This window comes from Abrus precatorius, unplaced genomic scaffold, assembly GCF_003935025.1.
Source record: "Abrus precatorius isolate BTA unplaced genomic scaffold, Abrus_2018 Scaffold9, whole genome shotgun sequence".
Classification (NCBI taxonomy): Eukaryota; Viridiplantae; Streptophyta; class Magnoliopsida; order Fabales; family Fabaceae; genus Abrus; species Abrus precatorius.
In genome coordinates, this window is record NW_020874439.1 from 17,492,345 (window position 1) to 17,517,143 (window position 24,799).

The following is a 24,799-nucleotide window of genomic DNA, read 5'->3' on the forward strand; positions in this document are numbered from 1 at the left end:
ACTCGCATGCAATGAGTCTCATTTCTTCTTTTCTTCTAGTTCTTGCAATTGAAGCATCCTTTTCTCACCTGAAGCTTTTGGATCAAAATTTAGGAACTTCAAAGCCCAAAATGCTTTGTGTTCAAGTTCCACTAGCAGGTGACATGCCTTCCCATAAATAAGCTGAAATGGGGAGAGACCTGTAGGAGCTTTATATGCAATTTTATAAGCCCAAAATGCATCATCCAGCTTAAGAGACCAGTCCTTTCTTGAAGTTGTAATAGTCTTCTCCCAAATCCTTTTAATTTCTCTGTTGGAGACCTCAGCTTGACCATTTGTTTGGGGGTGATAGGGTGATGCTACCTTATGCCTTACCCCATAATGCTCTAGGACCTTCTGCATTTGAGAATTACATAAATGAGACCCTCTATCACTGATTAATATCCTTGGTGTGCCAAATTTGCAAAAGATGTTTTTCTTCAAGAATTTTATTACAGTTTTGGCATCTGCCTTCTAAAATGCGATAGCTTCAACCCATTTTGATATGTAGTCTACTGCCACCAAGATGTACTCATTAGAATATGAAGCTGGAAGTGGTCCTACAAAATCTATTCCCCAACAGTCAAATACTTCTACCTTTAGGATGCTTGAAAGAGGCATTTCATGCCTTCTTGAAATTCTACCTGATTTTTGACATATAGTGCATTGTTGGACATAATTTTGTGCATATTTGAATAAAGTGGGCCAATAAAATCCAAATTTGAGGACTTTTGCAGCAATCCTCTCTCCATTAAAATGCCCATCATATGGAGGACTGTGACAATGGCACAATATGCTTTGAATTTCATCTAATGCAACACATCTTCTTAATAGTCCATCAGCTCCTAGTTTAAAAAGATGAGGATCATCCTAGACATAATACCGAGCATCTTTCAAAAATTTCTTCTTCTAATGCTAGTTAAAATCTTCAGGGATAACATCTGCTGTTTTGTCATTAGCCATGTCTGCAAACCATTTCCTTCCTTGTACCAAGAGAAGTTTTTCTTTTAGAAACTCCTCTATCACTTCTATTTCTTTGTTGGTCACCTCCTGGTTCACTAATCTTGATAGATGATCAGCAACAAATTTTTCACTGCCCTTTTTATCCTTCATAACTAAATCGAATTCCTACAATAACAAAATCCACTGAATTAATCTTGGTTTTGAATCAAATTTAGTTAAACAAATATTTAATTGCGGCATAATTAGTATAAATTACAATTTGGAACCAATCAAGTAAGATCTAAATTTTTCCAATGCATACACTTTTGCTAGTAATTATTTTTCAGTGGTAGCATAATTTACTTATTCTTCATTTAAAACTTTACTAGCATAGTAAATGACATGGAAAACTTTAGATTTTCTTTGTCCTAGTACAGGCCCTACAGCATAATCACTTGCATCACACTTTAATTCAAAATCTAAATTCCAGTCAGGGGCGACTATAACAGGAGAAGAAATCAATTTTTGTTTGAGTAATTCAAAAGCATACAAGCATTCAACATCAAAATTACAAGGGGTATCCTTATTGATTAAATTGCTAAGTGGCTTTGCAATCTTTGAAAAGTCTTTAATGAATCGTCTGTAGAACCCAACATGCCTAAGGAAACTTCTGATTCCTTTTACATTTATTGGTGGTGGTAGCTTCTTAATCACCTCTACTTTTTCTTTATCAACTTCAATGCCCTTGGAGGAGATCTTGTGGCCCAGCACCACACCTTAAGTCACCATAAAATGGCATTTTTCTCAATTGAGCATCAAATTTGTTTCAACACACCATTTCATTACGGTGTCTGGATTTGTCAAGCAATCTTCAAATGATGATCCAAAAACTGAGAAGTCATCTATAAATACTTCTATGCATTTCTCCACCAAATCTAAGAAGATAGCCAACATTCATCTTGAGAAAGTAGCTGGTGCATTACACAATCCAAATAGCATTTTTCTATAAGCAAAAATACCGAATGAACATGTAAAGGTAGTTTTCTCTTAATCTTCTGGATCTATAGTAATCTGATTGTACCTGGAGTATCCATCCAGAAACAATAGAGGGCTTGTCTAGCTAATCTCTCCAACATTTGATTCATAAATGGCAAAGGGAAGTGATCTTTTCTAGTAGCCTGATTAAGTTTTCTGTAGTAAATGCACACTCTCTAGCCAGTAACTGTTCTTGTCAGAATCAATTCATCCTTGTCATTTCTGATTACAGTTATCCCCTCTTTCTTTGGAACTACCTAGACTGGACTAACCCAGACACTATCTGAAATAGGATAGATCATTCCAGCATCCACTAGTTTCATCATTTCCTTCTTTACAACTTCTTTCATGGTAGGATTTAGATGTCTCTGAGGTTGAGCCACTGGCTTGAAATCTACTTTCATATGAATCTTATGTTTGCAATAAGAAGGACTAATACCTTTAAGATCTGATAAAGTCCATCTTATAGCTCCTTCATTTGCCTTCAATACTAAAATCAATTTTTCCTCATCTCCTTTTGATAATGCACTGCTACTTACTATTGGCTTCTTCCATCCATTTTCAAGAAACACATACTTAAGATGTAATGATAACATTTTCAGCCCTAATTTTTGCTCCTCAATCTTCTCTTCTTGAGGAAAATTTTCATGGTGAGCTTCATGTAGAGGTAGTTCTTTAGAGGATTCAAGATTTTTCAAACAATCTTCAATCTCCTTTTCCTCTTCTTTATTTAAATCCTGATAAGCTTCAATTAAAGCTTTTTCCAATTGACTGGACTTGTGCAATTGTGTCTTTTCCACCATTCAAAGCTCATCAATTACATCTATCCTAAAGCATTATTATTTATCTTTAGGATGGTGCATAGCTTCAAAGACATTAAAATTCACTTCTTCATCATGGACTCTCACTTTGAGTTTGGCATCATCTACATCAATAATTACCTTGGTAGTCTTCATGAAAGGCCTTCCTAAAATTAGAGAAACTTCCACATCTTTTTTCGTATCCATGATGATAAAATCAACTAAAAATCCAAATTTATCTACCTTCACCAAGACATCCTTTACTACACCATAAGGAAATTTCATAGATCTATCTGCCAGTTGCAAAGTCATTCCTCTCCAATCCTTTTCAACATGGATAATGGCATCAAGTTGATACTTACTCCTAGATCCAACAAAGCTTTTCCTACAGGTAATGCACCTATGGTTACTAGAATTGTGAAGCTACCTAGATCCTCTATTTTCTAAGGTAAAGATTTCTAAATTATTGCACTGTAACCTGTCTCTAGCTCCACTGTCTCCTCCGAGAATCTTCTTTTCTTTGTGAGCAACTCTTTCATAAATCTAGCATATGTTGGCATCTGGTCTATAGCCTCCATGAAAGGAATGTTAATTTGCAATCTTTTAAAAATGTCTATGAATCTGGCAAATTGTCTCTCCTTGTCTTTCTTGGAAGGAATCTTAGGGTATGGTAGGTCTTTCAATTGTGGGAGCTCACCCTTATCCTTCTTTTTATCACTTTTTTTTTTCTTTTTCTTTCTTTTTTTCACTATATACACTTTTCTCATTATTCTTTTTAACTTCTTCCTCACTTCCACTCTTTTCTTTTTCACTCTCTTTTCTCTTCTTCGCCTCTTCTTCATTTGCCAAATGATCACCAATCCCTTTTTCAATCTCCTTACCACTTCTTGTGGTAATTAATTTGCAATGCTTCTTTGGGTTGGTTTGTGTATTGGCAGAGAAGTGTCCTGATGTTTGCTGCTTTGACAGTTATTTTGCCAACTACCCCACTTGTGTCTCTAAATTTTTTATGGACGCCTTAGTGTTCTTCTGGTTGGTCATTTACATCTGCATGAATTTCTCTAAGGTATTCTCCACTTTGGACCGTCTCTCATGAAGTGGAGGGAAATGTGGCTAATGTTGTTGTTGGTTGTATAAAGATTGCTGATGAAAATGTGGTGGTCTGTTGGATGGTCCTACCTCTTATCTCCACCCATATCCTTGGTTTTGGTTCTGCCTTCCACCCTATGAAAAATTGTTAGAATAAGAATTAGTGTTAGGGTTAGAAAAATTAACTCCCTGAGGTGGGTTGCTCATATAATTAACTTCCTTATTTTCTGCATTGTGAGTTGGGTAAGCACATTTGCCATTTAGATGGTCCTTTCCATACAAATCACATATGAGTGCTTGGCTAGTTATGGAGTGACTTGAATGAAGCTGTTGGGGCAACTTGGTCATCTGTTTAGTGAAGACTTCAATTTGTTAAGTTAAAATTTTATTTTGAGCAAGAATAACATCTGATGTGCTCAAATCTAAAACTCCTCTTCTCTGAACTACCCTTCTATTATGTTGAGCTTTCCTATCAGTGGATGAAAGAGCATTAATTATTCTTGTGGCTTGCTCTGCATCTACTACCATCATTGTTCCATCAGCAGCAGCATCCAAAATCATTTTAGTGTCAGGCCGAAGACCATTGCAAAATGTATTCAACTGATCTACATCTTCAAACCTATGGTTAGGACATTTCCTAAGAAAGGACTAAAAATGTTCCCAGGCTTCATAAAATGCTTCATCCTGATCTTGTTTGAAAGTGGAGATATCAGTTTTTGCACTAACATACTTGTATGGTGGAAAGAATCTAGTTAGAAATTTCCTTTCAACATCACTCCAGTTTGTTAGACTCTGATTTGGATGTGATTTCAACCATTCTTTTGCTTTCCTAATCAGAGAAAATGGAAATAACTTCAAATATGTTGCCTCCTCATCATCATCAAATCCCTATAGTGGATACCAACTCATAAAAATTATCAAGATGAGCATATGGGTCTTTATGGTCGTTTCTTGAGAACTGATGTGAACTAATCAAATTCAATAGACTTAATTTCTACAACTGTTGCATTGGGTGGAACCATTATACTTGAATAGTGCCTTGGACCTTGATGTATTGCATAATCACCAAGAGTTCTTCTTAGTGGTGAATTTTCTCTTGGTCATCCATTCCCTTTATGATTTCCACCATTCCTATTGCTACCTTGGTTATTTTCTCTAGGATCAGTCATTTCTTCCTGAGTGAATTTCTAGTGGTTGTGAAGTTGAAGATACTCCTTGTTGTGCTTGTTTCTTTTTCTTCCTTATTGCACTATTATTTCTTCTTGATGTTCTTTCAATCTTTGGATCAAACAGCAACTAATTTGCAGGAGCTTTTCTTCGCAATATCATAAACAAGGAACTTGAAACAAGATTAGCAACAAAGAGTAATCAGATAAATGAAAATTAATTAAAACTAATTACAATACTCCACTAATTATACTTAAAAACTAATACAATTTGCACATTACTCCCTGGCAATGGCGCCAAAAACTTGTTGATACTTTTCCTTCAAACACGGCAAGTGTACCAGGTCTGTTGCAAGTAATAACCGATAGAGTACCGGAGTATAATTCTCATAGAGCAATTCAAACGTATTAATTATTAAGATACAATTTAATTGAGCTTATATACAATAGAATTGATAGATGATTTTCATGAAATGTTGAATAACAATTAAAATGTAAAATGATAATATAAAATATGATAAAATTCAAGTTTAAGAAGCTGGGATTGAATTTCATCTATCTTTTTCTCTATATTCTAGTAATTCAGCGATAACTATAGCAACCATTTACAATGAGTTTGATGCAAAATACAAAAGTCCTATATTTCAATTCCTTAAAAATATATTTCTAAGATAATTTCTCAAATACTAATTCTTTAAACAGTTAACAAACTATCCAACATTAAAATCAGGATTTAAAAGCAATCAATAACTTGAAATCTATTCCTAGAGTAACCAGTTGTTGAGTAATCTCAATTAGATCTAAATAATATTTTTCCAAATATAACTTAGATCTGAGCTCCAGAAACCATCAAATAGACAGATTCAACCATTAATACGGATTGAAATCACCAAATCAATAAAAATAAAGAAGAAACAACTATATTTATATAAATTACTAATAATACATCAAGTTTGAAGATTTACATTCAATCTCATACAAAGTTTAGTTGCTCATAGCAACCATAGTAACACGAATTGAGAGTAGAACATCAAAAGTTGAGTATTCCTACTCTTCTCCTATGCCTTACGTCGCTATCCCTCTCTGGAAAATGTAAAATAAAATAGTAACCTACTTCAAAAACATAAAAGTCATCTTTTATACTGGTTTGCTCGAACTGCTCTCGCTACAGCGGCACCTTCTTCCTGTAGCGAGACATGGAGATAGAAATTAGGTCATTTTGTTTGTCTCTCGCTGTTGCGATAGTTCTCGCTTCAGCGACATAGGGGACTCTCGCTACAATGACACATTCTCACTGTAGCGAGAGGAGCACATAATCACGCTATTCATAATTAAGCATTCTCGCTGCAGCGAGAATCTCGCTGCAGCGAGAAACCTCCAGAAGTTAACTTTTCTATAACTTCATGCTTTATATGCTCTCTTTTTTTCTGACTTTTTCTAATCTTCTTCAACTTTAAATGATGTCTCTCATTTGATTTCAGCTACAAAAATAGATTAAAAAAAGGAATCAAAACACTACAATTGCATCTTTTCTTAAAATATACAAGTATTTGTAAAAGTTTCAAGTTTAGGAGAGATTTAACAAAATAATCCAAACTTTTAACATTAAAAATGCTCAAATCATCATCTCAAATTACTTATTGTATACAATTATCATTAGGTTGATGCAACCTTACTCTACAAGTTCAGTTGCTCAAAGATTCCTTTATAAAAAATTACTCGTCATTTTTTCTATCATTGTTGATAGATGTGAGGTACTTGAATTCAACATTTCTTATAACATTTCACACTATAACTTATTGCTAATGCATGTCACAAGATTCTCTTATAAAAAAAATGAAAACTTTATTTTTTTTTGTCATAATTCATGTAACATTTCACTCTACAAGTTAGTGTTCATTTTACCACAAAACACTATTCTCTTTTATTTTTGTTGATTCAAGTTTGATTGTGGAGAAATAATAAGATCATATTTTGATATATTTTATGAATTATATTTATACACTTAAAATCCTATTTTATATATATTTATACTAATTAAGCTATTAATTATTACACTTTAGCTGGAAGTTGTTATCAGTGCATTATGAAGATATTTTGGATAAAAATTAGCTAATTTTTGCCCTTAACCGTGCTATGTGAATTTGAGTTTGAATTTAAAATTTAAACTTAGATAAAAATTTAGATATGAAGATTTGGAGCAATTTTCAGTTGAAATTCTAAAGTTAAGATTCTGATTATGGATAAAATCGATTAAAAAAAAATAGAGCTCAACCGACTAGGAACACAGGGTACTGCCTATACAAAGAGGCCTTATGCTCCACACTTGATACATTTTTTCCACTTCATTCAACACATTGTCTTCCCTTTCTTTGTTTGGACTCATTTCACTGTTGAGAGTTATTGGAGATTGTCGGCAAAGACAATGAACCCCTTCGAAGTCAGAGCGAGTGATTGAGCACTCCTTTGGAGAACGAGAACTTTTTTTTATCTTTTTTCCTTTTGTGTTTCTCTTGTTTGAATTCTCTCTGGTGTTTCATGGATTGGTTCATCATGTTTTTAGTTGTTTATTTCATTATAAGTAACTAAATCCATAGCTAGGGTTATGGTGGATCCTATAGCATACTTTGTGTGATTTTTACTTTTAATATCAGTATTAGTTTTCCTTTAATATTTAGCTTTTATCCTATTGAATCATATTGTGCATGTTAAGAATTGATCGTCTTTAGCATCCCATAATTAGTTGCATCATAGACGATAATACTATGTGTAATTAATAGAATTATAGAATAAAACGAGATAAGGAGTTAGGTTAATCACACTTAATTCCTCTCTTTCAACCGTTATTGAATCAACAAACTCATTGGGTCTTTATGCTTTCTTGACCATTTACCTCAAATGATCATTGAAAACAATTGCTTAGGAAAAAGAATATTAACATTGTATGATTATTGGGTGTTAATAGAACTAGTATGAGTAGTTGGCAAATATTTGGATATCAAGAAAAATGATAATAAAATCTTTTGCTTGACCATATTATCATAAATATGTCTTACAACCTATATTTCTATATTATTACTTTAACATCCATATTAAAAATAATCAATCACATAGTTAAGCCTAACGAAGACTTAGAGTTTGAATTTTATAAAAAAAAAATCTACTAAAAGAATATTCTATCATATTATAAATATTCATGACTCAAAAGGACTTATTTCCTGTAAGAGTATACGTTGGTAAAAAATATTTTATTTAAAATTTTTATATAGATAAATTATTTAAAATTTTAAACAAAAATAAAAAAACTAATATTTTTTATTGCTTTTTTTAGAAAAATTAAAAAGATTATCAACCTCTGCTCCTTGACACGTGTAGATTGGGTCAAAATCTCAATTCCAGCTTAAATATGCAAAGTAGCATTTTGCAATTTTAGTGTAAAATGAAGGCAATTTAAAGAATTTTTTACAAAAAAATATTAAAAAATAAAAAATTACACAAATAGACCCAACTTTCCTTTATTTACCAAGATAGACCTGTTTTTTTTTTCAAATTTTTTTATATGTTTATGTAATAAAAAATATTATTATTTAAATTATATTTATATATTTATATTTTGTTAAAAGGAATATTTATAATATGTTTTTCTAATAAATATTTATAAATATTTTGTTAATTATATATAATAAAATAAGTTTTATTATTTGAATTATGTTTATTTTTTATATTAGGTGAAAATGAATAAAAATAATAAATAATATTTATTTTACACGTTTATTAAATTTTTTTTTACATATTTATGATAATAAATAATATTTTTAGATAAAAACAATAATTATATTTTTTAAAAACTAATTAAATATTTAAATAATAGGTATATTATTTTAGATAGTAATGTTAATGCTTAAATTATTTATACTTAAAAAATAATAATTAAATTTTTAAAAGTTAAATAAATATATTAAATATTATTCTGTTTATTTATTTATTTAAATATGTAATTTTGAGTTTATATTTTTAAATATTAGTATGATAAAATGATATTTTGAATAAAAATTTTATTTTAATTAAATTAGTTTTTTTTTAAATTACATTATTTAAAATTAATTTTTAATACCCTAAACCATAAATCATAATTCCCAATGTTTAATACTTTAAACCGCAAACCCTTAATATTATAATTTTTAATAAAATTTATGTTAGAATAAAAAAATATTTTTAAAAAGTAAATAAAATATTAAATTATAAGTTAAGTATTTATACTTGAGATAAATTTTTTAAAATTAATGTTTTCATATTACTAAGGTAACATTGATAAAGACAAAGTGCATTAATAAAGATGATAACAAATTCATAACAACATTAATAATTAACTATCTCCGTAATGGTGCTAGTTCCACAACAAGAGCGACATCTGTGACGTGCTGGGTTTCGTCATCGTGGTTGTTGCTCTAGGATTTCAGGATGAACTTGTGGAGGATTTGAATCATCATGAAGGTCTAGTTGTTAGAATGCAGTTGATGAATTACCAAGTTTATTAGCAAAATTCAGTTGGTAAAGAGGCTGCATGTAAGTTTGTGTTGAAGATGGAGTTGTAAAATCAACTTCAAATAAGTTTGTAAAAAAAATCCTCCGATATTGTTGCAAACGAATGTCTTGTGTTAATTATGTTTGCTTCTGGTATAATGTTCGAAGAAAATGATGCAGTCTCATGGTACGACGGTGTGGAAGTCGTACCAATTTTAAATGTGTTGGTAGTCCTTAGTTATTGGTGGCTCCTCCTTAAATCTTGTAGTAGTGGTGGCACAGATAGGAAATAGATGGAATTGGCAATGTACCATTCCATGTATTCTTGTGTGTGACACAATGGGCCTTGCATTGAATGACCCGTTATTGTCAGCTCACATCTGTTGTTCCATATGTCGATCTATTGAGCATGTCTTATAACCCAATTTTCATTCTGTCTTCCTTTTATGTCAATTTTGTGGAGGTCATTCAAATTATTCGGTGGAGAAGAGACTTCTTGGAAGAGACGAAACTGTAATTTGACTCTATCTGTTAGGTGCCATTCAACAATTGCAAAACAAAGGATGGTGGTACATGAAGTCCAAAGTTAGACATCTCTATATGCTTCCGTAGGTATTGATATTTGCAAGTCTTGACTATATCATCTTGTTCTTCTAAGATTAGTTAATAAAGCTAAATGCATAAGATGTACTTTGTTGCCTATTTTGTTAGGCATCAAAACACCTCCAATTAAACCTATTATATAAGCCCTACAATGGGCGTGAACTTCTTCTTCAGATGGATCTTCTGGTCATGACAACATTTTGTCTCTCAACCACTTCAGTTTTAGCATAGAGCCAATAAGTGACTCTCCCTTAACTAACATGATACTGAGATATGTGTCACACATTTCCTCCCAGTCAAACATTTTTCGAGCAATGACTGGTAATCCATCAACTTTTAGCCCCAATTGAAGTGCAACATCCTCCAGGGTTATGGTGCACTACCCTGTTGGAAAATAGAATGTATTAGTTTCAGGTTTCCACCTCTCAACCAAAGCTGTTATCAGTGCGTGATCCACCTTAAGATGCCTTAGCTTTGCTACCCCAGCAAAACCAAGTTGTTCAAGTATAGGAACAATTAGAAGATTGGGTTTTGGCATTGAATGACAAAAAGATGAAATCATGTTTTCAGTTTCCTGCAGTTATTAACAAATTAGTAACATTATACGTAGATATTGTTTTACATATTCAATAAATAATGGTAATATGTAAAACTTACCGTTCTTCTAATGAAGGCGGACCTGTGTTCGTTTTGCTTCCACAACAACATTTTTAGTAACGGAAGCAAAGACAGGGAGAAACGAAGAACAAAGATGGATGCAAGTTTGAATGAAAACATGTGGCCTTGGATGAACATATTTATAGATAAACTTTGGTACGAGAGAGTAGCATTGGATTCTTGAAAAGTTACTATTTCTTGGTCTATGTGAATGTCAGAAGGCTTGATTGTTTGGGAGGAGAGAAAGCTTGTTTGGAAGTATATGGAATGGCTTGAATGAGAAGAGAATCCAATGTTGGGCGTGACTGAGAAGTCACTATCTCTTGGTCTACGTGAATGTCAAAAACCATCTTTATTGTAAAATATTTAATGGTATCATAGAGAGGTCACCATCACTTGTAAAACGTGGTGAAGCATTGAATGATAGGGAATCCAATATTACCATTATAAATAGCCATATTCGTGTTCATTTTTTTCATTCAACCTTCTAAGCTTGTTCCTTATTCTTGTGAACCTTCTCCTTCTAAGCTTATTCATCATTCACTTTCTTTAATCTAAAAATGTCTTCAATCTATGTCATTGTTCATTCTAATAGTGCCATTAACCAATGTCCTAATGAAGGAGTTACGTTCACTTTACCATCAACTAAATTGGTGCATCTAAAGAGAGGAGTGACTCTACAAAGGCTCAAGTAAGTCATCCATACAAAACACAATTAAGACAAAAATGAAAGGGTGGGAACTATACATTTTCGCTATCTAGTTAGACTTGGCCCATGAGTTAGCAACTACATATGTGTTGAGTTGAACAATAATGAAGACGTCGAGACACTCTTCAACATCCATGATTCAAATCAACTTCAATCAGGTATATAATTATATGTTACATTTGCTACAAACATAACCCAGGCACCACAACTTTCACCTTCACCTTCACATTCACCTTACCAAACATACGAAACTATAAATTCATCTTTTCCAACATATGATATAAATTTCAACCTTCAGTCCAACACACAACTTTTAACTAGTGAAGCATTCATGGACCTCAATGAAATACCCTCCCAACCATTTGAGCAAACCTTACCCTCTCAGCCTCTTGAACAAACCCCCATTAAAGAACATGCTGTTGTAGGTCTCCCAATCGAAGTCTTTGATTCTTTTAGTGAGGACGAAGCTGAAATCCTATCTCAATAGCAAGATGATGCAGAAGACTTCCTCCCACTTCCAAATATTTCACCATCACAACTATTAGCATTATACAACTCACTTCCACATTTTTTAGACTTCCTTAGTCAAATACAAGAACATGACTCTAAGTTCGGCCATGTCCTTGATCATGAAATGGTAGTGTATCCGCCTGGAACACTACTTGTTGGCCAACGCTTGTTAACAAAAGAACAAGTGCAAGACGCCATAAATAGATTTCACATTGTCAATCATTGCACTTATAAGGTGAAGATGTCAAGCACAACTAGGCTTGTTGTGGAATGCGTTCACAACGATTGTGCCTAGAGATGTTGAGCTATATTGCGCACCAAAGAGCAACATTGGAAAATAATGAAGCTTGAAGGGTGCCACACATGTCTTTCCCTACTCATTTCACAGGATCATAACAAGTTGGGATCACAAATGATTTCTCAAACTATTCGTAAAATTATTGAGGCTGATCCATACACACCTATCGTAACCATCTTAGCCCACATAAAGTCCACAATGGGTTACACAATCAACTTTAGAAAGGGATGGTTGGGGAAACAACATGCCTTTAAAAATATCTCCAGAAATTGGGAGGAGTCATACCATAAGTTACTTAGACAGTTGCAAGTAATGCAACTGTATGTTTCGAGCTTCATCTGGAAATTGAGTACACAACCAGCATACAAGGGTGGCTTGTTCTACGAGGGAAATGTGTTCTTCAAGAGGTTGTTTTGGACCTTCAAGCCATGCATTGATGGTTTTGCCTTATGCAAATCAATTGTTTAAGTGGATGGAACATTTTTGTATGGCAAATACAAAGGGACTTTATTGGTGGCAGTTGCGCAAGATGGCCACAACAATATAATTCTCATTGCCTTTGTTGTGATTGAAGGTGAAACTAGTGATGCATGGTTCCTTTTTTTAAAATAACTTAAGGAGGTACTTAACCCCGCAATAGGGGTTGTGCCTCATTTCGAATCGTCACAAGGCCATAAGAAGTGCATACTCTAGAAATGGAAGTGGTTAGACGGAAAACAATTCTGTCCATGTCTGTTGCATTAGACACATTGCACAAAACTTCATGCGACGATTCAAAAATGCTGCACTGAAGAAAGATGTCGTTAATATGGGTAATTTTAATTTTTTACGTACTATATATTATCATTAATATTTTATACAATTGCTTAGCTAGTTATATTAATTTAATTTGTAATCTTTTTTCCAGCATATGTGATGACTGAACCAAGATTCTTTTATTATTACAACATAGTAAAAGATAATAATCCTGAAACTGCACAATGGTTAGACATCATCCCAAGGAAAAATGGACGTTAACATGGGACAACAGATGACACTGGGGACACATGATAACAAACCTAGCAAAGTTAATCAATTCGGTCTTGAAGAAAATTAGAAACCTGCCAATTTGCTCCATGGTCATGGCAACATACACTCGTTGCAATAAGTTCTTCATTGAGAAAGGCAGAGAAGTAGATGCAATGATTAATGTTAGACATATGTACTCGAAGGTTGCAACTAAAACAATTCAAGATGTAAACACTCATAGAGTCATCACCTTTGACAGAACAAGCACTAGATTTTTAGTCAAAGAAACGCAACATCTGACATAAATTTGACTGGTATGAAGATTTACAGTACGGTTAGATGAAATGTGGTGTGTTGTGACAAGTTTCAAAAAGTTCACATCCTATGCTTGCATGTACTTGCTTTATGCTTATACACATACCACAACTTTGACATTTACATATCTCCCGTGTATACCTTACAACAAGTTTCTAAGGTATACGAAGTGATAGAAATAGAAATCATCTGTAATTATTTCTTATTGATTTTGTATTAAGTGAGTTCTGAATTTAGTTTAGCTATTTATTGTAAATTGATACTAACAGATTGTATCCTAGAATAGCATAATTAGTAGCTTAATTAGTGGCTCTATATTTTTGTTTATATTGATGAATCATGAATGAAATCGACACGGAATTATTTCTTACATGGTATCAGAAGACATTATTTTTTGGCTTCCGCAATAAAAACTATTTACCTATTCTGTCATTCTCCTCCTTCATTCCTTGCCTTCAACCATGTCTGCAACTCCCAAATTTCATCCAGCTTTGTCTATCACCAATGTGAAAACTCTTATCCCCATCACCTTAGACTTGGAATCGGGACAATACCATTCATGGGCGGCATTGTTCAAGGTTCAAGCAAGGGTACACGACGTGCTTGAACATATCATCCCACCTACAGATGAAGCGTTGAAAGCGGCTGCTGCAGAGGCCAAAGACGCTGATCTCCCTCAATGGAAGCGGCTTGATGCGGTGGTCTTGCAATGGATTTATGCCACGGTCTCAACTGACATCCTCACCTCCATTCTCATTGACGATGACATGGCTGAATATGCATGGCAAAGTGTTGCTGATCTCTTTCATGACAATAAGAATGCACGAGCCATGTATCTTAATAAAGAATTCACCAACACCAATTTTGCTGATTTTTCGATGACGAATGCGTATTGCAATCGTCTCAAAACTCTTGCCGATCAACTAGCCAACGTCGGGGCTCCCGTTAATGAACACAGTATGGTTTTGAAAATGCTTCAAGGTTTGACAGAACCATACTCTCATTTTGTCATTGTTATGCAGAACAAGAAGACCCTACCTAGTTTTGCTACAGCTCGGTCCAAACTTGCTTTGGAGGAAACCACCATCATGGAGCGCTCCAAACAAGAAGCTGGTTCTACCGCCCTTCTCACTAATGATTCCTCTTATGCTGATAATTCATCTTCTCAAACAAATCATCCTCATAATAATTCTCATGGCCGTAGTGGTGGTTTTAAGTCCAACAAACACCGAAACACCAACCAAAGCCGCAACAAAAATAGCAGTGGCAATGGCCGTAGGTTTGGTGATGGTGGTCGTGCTGGTGGTGGACACAGCGACAACCGCAGAGGTGATCATCCCAACGGTGGCGGACAGCAGGTGCAGCGACAATGGTCTCAACCTCCTTGGTGGGTGTCGATGCAAGCACCATGGGCTATTCCTCCTTGTCCATATCCTACTGACCCTGGGCCAAGACTTCCTGGCATACTGGGTTCGAGACCACAACAGCAGCAGGCCTATGCGGTGACTCCACAGCGGACTCCAACGGACATCGAATCTGCAATGCACACGATGTCTCTTTCTCAACCTGATCCGAATTGGTACATGGACACTGGGGCAACGTCGCACATGACATCCACACAAGGTAATCTTTCGTCTTATTTTAATTTTAGCAAAAATCATGGGATTACTGTTGGTAGCGGTCAATCTATTCCAATTCGTGGTTGTGGCCATACAACCTTATCTTCCCCAAACCCACCGTTGTCATTAAAAAATGTTCTTCATGCACCTAAGCTCATTAAAAATCTAGTGTCGGTAAGGAAGTTTACTGTTGATAATAATGTGCGTGTAACGTTTGATCCGTTTGGCTTTTCTGTGAATGATTTGTAGACGGGGAAGCAATTAATGAGATGCGACAGCATGAGTGACCTTTACCCCATAACTTCTACTAGTCAAATGCAAAGTTTTCCACCTTCTGCTTATTTAGCGTCGTCTCTTTGGCATGATCGTTTGGGTCACCTGGGAAATTTGGTGTTAAATTCACTTCAGCAAAATAAAATGATTGATTGTACTAGTCCTTCTAAGTCTATTGCTTGTCAATTTTGTGTCCTCGAAAAACATATTAAGTTACCTTTTGTTGCATCCATGTCTATGACATTTATGCCTTTTGATATTATTCATAGCGATATTTGGAGTTCTCCCGTTTTGAGTTCTTCTAGACATCGTTATTATATCCTCTTTTTGGATGATTATTCTAAATATTTGTGGACTTTCCCTATTGCTAAAAAATCTCAAGTTTTTTCTATTTTCACAACTCTCAACGCTCATATTCATACTCAGTTTGAACGTGCTATTAAAAATGTTCAATGTGATAATGGGAGGGAGTTTGATAATAACTTGTTTTCGCAATATTGTAAGTCGAATGGCATTGCATTCTGTTTTTCATGTCCACATACTTCGTCACAAAATGGGAAAGCCGAAAGGAAAATTCTATCTCTTAATAATATCATGAGAACTCTTCTTCTTCATGCTTCTGTACCACCTTTTTGGCACCATGCATTGGAAATGGCAACATACCTACATAATATACTTCAGAGTAAATTATTAGCTAACAAATCCCCACTAAAAATGCTTTACCAAAAAGATCCCTCATATTCTCACATTAGAGTCTTTGGGTGTTTGTGTTATTCGCTTTTTCCATCTACTACAATAAACAAACTCCAAGCCCGCTCTACTCCATGTGTGTTTTTAGGGTATCTTTTGAATCATCGTGGTTATAAGTGTTTTGATTTGTCTAGTAATAAAATTATCATTTGTCGGCATGTTCATTTTGATGAGAGCAAATTCCCTTTTGCTAAGGTGCATGACCCCAAACCCATTGATTATAATTTTTTAGATAGTGGACTTTCTCCTTACTTGATCCACCATCTTCAAGATACATCCACACAACCAACTCCTCCCACTGCTCTCCCTCAGAACCACCCTTCGCCCACTCCCTCCATACCGCCTAGCTCACATAATGGACCGATACAACAACCCACACATATTCAATCCCAGCCTCCTCCTCTTCAAGCTCCAGTGACCTGCAGCCAACACGGTATTTATAAGCCAAATCCAAAATACACATCCTACCAGACTTATAATACCATGGTTACAAAATCACCACTTTCCCGTAACCCCATAGCTGCTCTCCGTGACCCGAATTGGAAATTGGCTATGGATGATGAATTTAATGCTCTTATTAAAAATAAGACGTGGGATTTAGTGCCCCATCCACCTAATGCTAATGTTATTCGGTCAATATGGATTTTTACTCATAAAGAAAAATTTGATGGTTCTTTCGAGAGGCATAAAGCCCGTCTTGTAGGTAATGGTAAAACTCAAACAGTTGGCATTGATTGTGGAGAAACATTCAGTCCGGTGGTGAAACCAGCAACGATCCGAACAGTCCTTAGTCTTTCATTGTCAAGAAATTGGAAAATTCATCAGTTGGATGTCAAAAATGCTTTTTTGGATGGTGAGTTAAAAGAGACAGTCTATATGCATCAACCTATAGGTTTCAAGGATTCTACACATCCAAATTATGTTTGTTTACTGCGAAAGTCTTTGTATGGACTTAAGCAGGCTCCTCGTGCATGGTATAAACGATTTGCTGATTTTGTTTCTGCCATTGGTTTCACTAACAGCAAATCGGATAATTCACTATTCATTTATCGGCATGGTTCTGATATGGCCTACTTATTATTATATGTTGATGATATTATTTTGACTGCTTCTACTGATGACCTCCGCAAATCTTTGATGGCTAGTCTTAGCTCTGAGTTTGCTATGAAGGACTTAGGTTCTCTGAATTATTTTTTGGGCATAAGTGTGACTCGACACAAGGGAGGCTTATTCCTATCACAACGTAAATATACCGAGGAAATAATCGAGCGTGCTGGTATGGCTTCTTTTAAACCCACTTCTACTCCGGTTGATACTCAATCAAAGGTCAGTGCTCAAGCCGGTACTCAATATGAGGATCCAACCAAGTATCGCAGTCTTGCCGGTGCTCTATAGTATCTCACATTTACACGGCCTGATATCTCTTATGTTGTTCAACAGGTATGCCTGCACATGCATAACCCTCGGGATGTGCATATGACTGCTCTGAAGCGTATCATACGCTATGTTCAAGGAACTCTTCATCTTGGTTTACATCTTTATCCTTCCTCAATTGCCGACCTTGTCTTTTACACTGATGCTGATTGGGGAGGATGTCCTGATACTAGATGTTCTACATCAGGATATTGTGTGTTTTTGGGTGGCAATTTGATCTCATGGTCATCAAAACGATAGCCTACTCTATCTCGTTCTAGTGCAGAGGCCGAGTATAGGGGGTGGCTAATGTTGTTTCAGAATCATGTTGGATTCGTAATCTACTGTTGGAACTACATTGTTCGATTCGTAAGGCAACAATGGTCTATTGTGACAATGTGAGTGCCATTTATCTTTCCGGGAATCCCGTTCAACATCAGCGCACAAAGCATATCGAAATGGATATTCACTTTGTTAGAGAAAAAGTTGCACGTGGAGAGGTTCGTGTTCATCATGTTCCTTCTCGGTACCAGATCGCAGATATTTTTACAAAGGGATTGCCACTTATTTTATTTTAGGATTTTCAGAACAGTCTTAACGTTCGTGAATCTCCCGTTTCGACTGCGGGGGTGTGATAGAAATAGAAATAATCTGTAATTATTTCTTATTGATTTTGTATTAAGTGAGTTCTGAATTTAGTTTAGCTATTTATTGTAAATTGATACTAACAGATTGTATCCTAGAATAGCATAATTAGTAGCTTAATTAGTGGCTCTATATTTTTGTATATATTGATGAATCATGAATGAAATCGACACGGAATTATTTCTTACACGAAGGTCAGTTTGGAGAACTCAAACATGAAGATTATTGGCCAACTTACACGACCCAACTTTGTGTCCAAATCTAGAATTGAAAAGAATTTCAAAGGATCGACACAAGTCTAGTAAGATAAGAACAAAAATGGATATTAGAGAACAACAAACTCGGGTAAAAAATTATTTTTATTGTCACACCTTTGGTCACACAAGGAAGACATGTCCAAATATCGCTCTATCTTCTAGTTTCTGCCATTGATTTATGTTGTTGTTATTACTTTAAATTTTTCTTACTGTCATTGCAGCTTATAATTTTTCAGTATTTGTAATTTATATTAAATATATATATATATATATATATATATATCTACATAATATTATTTAATAATGTCTATTAATATTAATAACATATCTTTTTAAATAAATAATTATGTATAAATTTTAATAAATATTAATATCTCAAAATAAATAAATAAACTTATTATTATTTAATACTTTTATTTATTTTATAAAAATATAAAATTAAATAAATTATTATTGTAATTTTTATTTTTTAAAAATATTATTAAATAACCAAAAATATAATTTTAGAATATAATATTAACATCATTTAAAAAAAAATCAAAATTATATTAAATAATATAATAAGAAAAAAATTATTATTTATTATCATAAATATGTAAAATAAATTTTAATAAATGTGTAAAATAAATATTATTCATTATTTTTACTCATTTTTACATAATATAAAAATATAAATATAATTCAAATAATAAAACTTATTTTATTATATATAATTAACAAAATATTTATAAATATTTATTAAAAACATATTATACATATTTATTTTAATAAAATATAAATATATAAATATAATTTAAATAATAATATTTATTTTATTACGTAAAAACATAAAAAAAATGAAAAAAAAATACCCACTTCAGAATTCGGTTCTCCAAAACTAAATTCTGAGTAGGTATTTGTTACTACAGGAAATAGATCTATCTTGATAAATAAAGGAGAGCTGGATCTATTTGTGTAATTATTTATTTTTTAATATTTTTTTAAAAAAATTTGCAATTTATATGAAACAATATTTTTGTCCTTTCACCCATACTTTATGCACTGGCACTCGGTCTATTAGTTTCAATATACAACACCACTTCTGTTTATGTCAAACGTCAATGTTCATGGCCTCCATGTAGATTACCAATTTGCCCAAAAGAGTCCACGCCTTCCCCACCAAAGCCAACACCCAATCAAAACTTGTCCCTTTCAACCTTCTCTCTCTCTCTCCTCTCCACTCCTACTTGTATTGTGTGGTCTCAACGCCCACAAACATCCTCTCCACCAATCACAACTCAGTGCCTTTGACCTCTCTCTCCACTCCTCCCTGTTCCATAGATCGCTGTCTCACAACCAGTACAAAGACCTTACATATTCTTGTTCCCTTTTTTCTACTACTCTTCACTTCACTGCAAACAACCCCTTCCTTTCCTTTTTCTTCATCACCCTCTTTTACCATTCATATTCCATTCTCAAAGTTTGTTTCTTTTTTCTTTCTTCATTTTGCTTTTCTTCTTCTCTTGTGTCAACTCCATATTTAAGCTTCTTGGGTTGAATTCTCAGCATGTTTTTGGGCTTATCTTCCACTTTCCTATCTGGGTTTTGCTTTTTTCCCTTCATGTGTTGGTGATTATTACTTCTTCTCTTAGATCTGCTTTAGGGTTTGCATGCTTTCCACTTAAGTTGTGGAATTTGGAATTCTCCTTGGATTTTGGAAAGAAAGCCTTTTTCTAGATTCCTTAGGTTGTGGCTATGTGAAAAGTGTAGCAGATTCTTTGCAAATGCTTGTTGATTATATGCTTCTTTGTCCATTAGAAACCGACTACTCCAGTACTCTTCATATCTTCTCTGGTTAATTATCTCTCTCTTTGAACTTTCTTCAAAGAGAGAAATTGTGTATGTTTGTGTGTTTGTGATCCTATAATAATAATATGTCTCTTGGCATGATTGGTAATTGCTATGAGTGTTACTAGTACTACTATAATATAGAAAAATGAACAGAGGAATTGAGGTTCTTTCTCCAGCTTCTTACCTTCGAAGTTCTAATTGGTTGTTCCAAGAGAGCCTGGGAACCAAATGGACACCACAAGAGAACAAGTTGTTTGAGAATGCTTTGGCTGTGTATGATAAGGACACTCCAGATCGTTGGTTGAAGGTGGCAGCCATGATTCCAGGTAAGACTGTTGGTGATGTGATCAAACAGTACAAAGAACTGGAGGAAGATGTGAGTGTCATTGAATCTGGGTTTATCCCAGTTCCTGGGTACACCGCTGGTTCTTTCACTTTGGAGTGGGTTAACAATCAAGGATTTGATGGGTTCAAGCAATTTTATGGAGTTAATGGCAAAAGGGGTACTTCCACTAGGCCATCTGACCAGGAAAGGAAGAAAGGAGTGCCATGGACTAAAGAGGAGCACAGGTAATGGCGCATCATAAGCCTTCTTTTGTGTGTTGTTTTGTATGTTGCTTCTTCAAAAGAGAATATTTGAGGAAGAATCCATGTTTGAGTTTGAAGTTAAGGAATTTACTTGCTAGTTTTGAGTTTTAGGTAATTTTCACTTACTATTGGCTGAATGTTTACAAGTCAGTTCTGGTTACTGTATGTGATTCGTATGAAAAATACTTCACTGGCTGATCTCTTGTTTTTGCATATATATATTTGCCAAACTTTCAGGGCTTTTGCTCTTTGCTCTAATGTTATGCAATTTTTGTTTTGAATACAATTTTTGTCCACTTTGATTGTCCCCTATACTTTTGGGTTGTATTTTTAAGGTATATTTGTATAGACAAAAAATAAAAACTGAGTTAAAAATAAAAACAATTGTATACAGTGTAACATACAATTTGAATTTTTAGTTGTTCTAATACCGGATTCAAAAAAAAAAAAAAAACACTCAAGATGTATTAAAATAATACAAAATAGATAATGAAATCCGTGCCGAACTTAATGTGACCTTTTCATTATGCAGTGTTTATGCAAAATCTACTGTCTAATATCTAATGTTGGGTTATTTGCTAAATGAACTATTCAGACAGTTTCTGCTGGGTCTCAAGAAGTATGGTAAAGGAGATTGGAGAAACATCTCTCGCAATTTTGTGACCACAAGGACACCAACTCAGGTTGCAAGTCATGCTCAGAAATATTTCATTAGGCAACTAAATGGAGGGAAGGATAAGAGGAGATCAAGTATCCATGACATCACAATGGTCAATCTCCCAGAAACAAAATCTTCATCAGAGAGTAACAAACCCCCTTCTCCAGATCACTCAATGAAGGATGTGAATCCACACCAGAATCAAAGATTGTCTAGCTTGGTTAAACAGGAATATGATTGGAAATTGCCATGTGAGAGTGTTCCTATGCTTTTCAATTCAACAAATGGAAACATGTTCATGACACCACTTTGTGGTATTTCTCCATATGGATCTAAACCACAGGAACAGTATTTACTCAGAGGCAGTCTCAGTGGATGCCAATTTGGACCTTATGATAGCATTATGCAGATGCAATCTATGCAACAAAAGTGAACTAATACATATAATGCAGGCTTTAGAGTTCTAAGGTACTAAATTGCTAAAGCATATATACTGATGTTGGATTGAATTTCGGATGCTTAATTGGTGATTTATGTGAATATGTTGAGGAGGATTTTCCATTCGTCCTTGTTACTTCATCTCTGAAGAATGTTCATATTAAAGTTCTGGGACTATTCAGTCAAAATGAAGCTGGGGCTCCTGTGACACGATTTTCTGATCAAATGTTTGTCATTTCATTGTGTTGACAATTGCATCTCACGTGCTTCTTTTTCTTTTTCATTTTCCTTTTTTTTACTGTAAAGGATTTAATTATCTGAGACCAAGAGTGCAAGATCACAGAGTATGACATAAGGGAATTATCTGCAGAAAGTACAGGGCAAGAAGAGTTTTCTAAGTCAAAGGTTTTAAATTGTGGTCATTAAGACATTTGGGGTCTATGAAAGGATATTGATATTGCGACAACAATTGTGGCCACACTTGTCTGCAATCTTTTAAGGTTTATGAGTTCTTGTAACTCACTCTTTATGAAATGCTTGATGCTTCAAATAAATATATGCAGTTTCAAGTTCACAGAATCCATGAAACACAGGTACGACCTTCAATCATACTGACATAATAAAATGAACTGTTACCAATGAAAAATTTTGATAACATAAATTTTTATCAAATTTAAATTTATATTATTGAACGTATAACATAATTTCATATCCTAAATTTGTGATAAGTTCTAAATATTTGGTTAGAAAATAATAATATACGAATTTTAAGTAAAAAAATTTACGGAAAGATTAAATTTGTTAAATTTTAGAACTAAAGAATCTTAATGAGCTATAAAAAAAGATTAAGATATTACAATTACACAAACTTTAGACCATTGCTTAATAAAACACATTTTATTGAAAATACTATTAACACTAACTGTCATTTTAAATATAATTTTACTGTAATTTTTAATAATTGTTTTATTTCTTAATTAATGTCTTCAAAATGTTTGTTAACAATGCCGTAATATAAATTTTAGAGATTAACCTCACAATTAAATCTTTCGTATATTATTTGTTGTAATCGATGATGTGTCTGGACTTTTGCTCGTCAAATACGAGTCTGTATTTTTTTTATTTTTAATTTATGCCAACAGAGTTACAAACTTCTCCGTTAAATGCCGTAATTTTTTGCAGCTTTCACCAAAAATGGATCTCGGATTATATATATATATTACTTTATAAAATATTAAAAAAAAATAAGTAAGAAGATAAAACAAAACTCAAACAACTTATATGGGTTAAAATTCTCAGCTGGCTATACTGGTTGCGGTGGAGGGGTAAATTCGCTTTATACTTTATTCATCGTTCAAATATTTTTCCGTTTGTTTTTAAATTTTGTAATATTAATTTTACAAAAAAAGTAATTTTTGTTTAAATATGATATTTTAAAATATGTTGAAAATTACAAATATTATTTTCTTGATAAAAAAATATTGATTTTAAACCATAAATAAAATATAATTTGTAATTTCATCTAGAATCAAATTTATCTAGTGGAAAAGTTTAAAAAATGTACCCTTTTTTTTTCAATTAATCATTCCAATCGCAAAATGAATTTTATTTACTGTGAATATAAAGCAAACACCATGTAATTATGGAAAATTGAATTTAAATAGTACAGTGTGATTTTAAATCACCTTGACCTGCTAACTAAACAAAAACTTAGTATTTGAATTATTGTTAACCAATAAATTTTTTTATTGATTGAACCAATTGAACCATAACCTGAATATTTTGATTTTAAATCACATTGACCTGCTAACTAAACAAAAACTTAATATTTGAATTATTGTTAACCAATAAACTTTTTTATTGATTAAACGAATTGAATCATAACCTGAACATTTTCACTTGGATAGATAAAAGAGAGCTTTAAAATATAATTAGTTTTAAAAAGTAATCTTTCCTCAAATACCAACAGAATTTGGTTTATCTTTCAAAATACGTGTTTGTGAATATTGATTTTTACCTGATTTTAAGAATATTAAAGCAATAATTTTATATTTAAAAATATTTATTATTATTTTTATATAATAAATCCTATTTTTTGATAAAATGTTATATTTTTAGATGCTTAAAATAGTTCAAAACTTTCATATTGATATTTTTTTAAAATATGAATTGATTGGATAAGGTTAATATGTATTTCATTATCGAACATGTGAATATAAGATTTATTCTGATTTAATCTATGATTTTGAATTTAAATTTCAGTAAATTTAAATATTTTAAATATTTAAAAAGAGATGTTTCTAAAATTTAAAAAATAAACTTTAAATTGTGGTTTAACTTTGACATGAGTTCACCTGTTAATCGTTATGTTTAGAAATTCACTATAAAATGTATAACTCACTTTATTGAAAATTAATTTTACAAGTTATTAATTTAAGATACATAATCTTCTCATGCTAGTGTAAGTATAAAAATTTTTATATTTGATTTAAATTTTTTATTTAACTTTAATTTAATGGTCAATTAAATAAATTATAATCTGTTACATATAAATTAAATAAAAAACTCAAATCGAATGAAAGTTTTTAAATTTATACTATTACGAGAAGTTTTCTTTCCTTAATTCTAACATAATTATATACATATCGATCCAA

The 24,799-nt window shown here is 33.0% G+C and overlaps 2 protein-coding genes and 1 non-coding gene across 3 annotated transcripts; 2 read left to right on the forward strand and 1 right to left on the reverse strand.

Moving 5' to 3' along the window:
- Positions 1-492: 492 nt before the first annotated feature.
- On the reverse strand, positions 493-10,885 carry LOC113850913. Its single transcript, XM_027481430.1, has 12 exons — positions 10,835-10,885; positions 10,635-10,751; positions 4,615-4,772; positions 4,332-4,503; positions 3,274-3,338; positions 2,904-3,180; positions 2,268-2,786; positions 2,042-2,138; positions 1,807-1,895; positions 1,396-1,716; positions 1,009-1,146; positions 493-888 (listed from the first exon to the last, which is right to left on the reverse strand). The coding sequence occupies exons 1-12, from the start codon at positions 10,883-10,885 to the stop codon at positions 493-495; spliced, it is 2,400 nt and encodes a 799-aa protein (XP_027337231.1).
- Positions 4,501-4,607, forward strand: LOC113851706. Its single transcript, XR_003502276.1, has one exon. It is a non-coding gene; the product is annotated as a small nucleolar RNA R71 (small nucleolar RNA).
- A 9,131-nt stretch (positions 10,886-20,016) lies between the features above and the next one.
- Positions 20,017-22,691, forward strand: LOC113850035 (transcription factor DIVARICATA-like). The gene is made up of 2 exons (XM_027480347.1): positions 20,017-21,031; positions 21,645-22,691. The coding sequence occupies exons 1-2, from the start codon at positions 20,607-20,609 to the stop codon at positions 22,138-22,140; spliced, it is 921 nt and encodes a 306-aa protein (XP_027336148.1). The 5' UTR covers positions 20,017-20,606; the 3' UTR covers positions 22,141-22,691.
- Positions 22,692-24,799: the final 2,108 nt, after the last annotated feature.

Coding starts and splice junctions, on each gene's coding strand:
- LOC113850913 (XM_027481430.1), bottom strand. CDS start 10,885: ATGTTGTTGTGGAAGCAAAACGAACACAGGTCCGCCTTCATTAGAAGA. Junction 1,896..2,041: donor TTTCTGGATGGATACTCCAG/GTACAATCAGAT, acceptor CTATCTTCTTAG/ATTTGGTGGAGAAATGCATA. Junction 1,147..1,395: donor GTGATTATGCTGTAGGGCCT/GTACTAGGACAA, acceptor TTGTTATTGTAG/GAATTCGATTTAGTTATGAA.
- LOC113850035 (XM_027480347.1), top strand. CDS start 20,607: ATGAACAGAGGAATTGAGGTTCTTTCTCCAGCTTCTTACCTTCGAAGT. Junction 21,032..21,644: donor TGGACTAAAGAGGAGCACAG/GTAATGGCGCAT, acceptor TGAACTATTCAG/ACAGTTTCTGCTGGGTCTCA.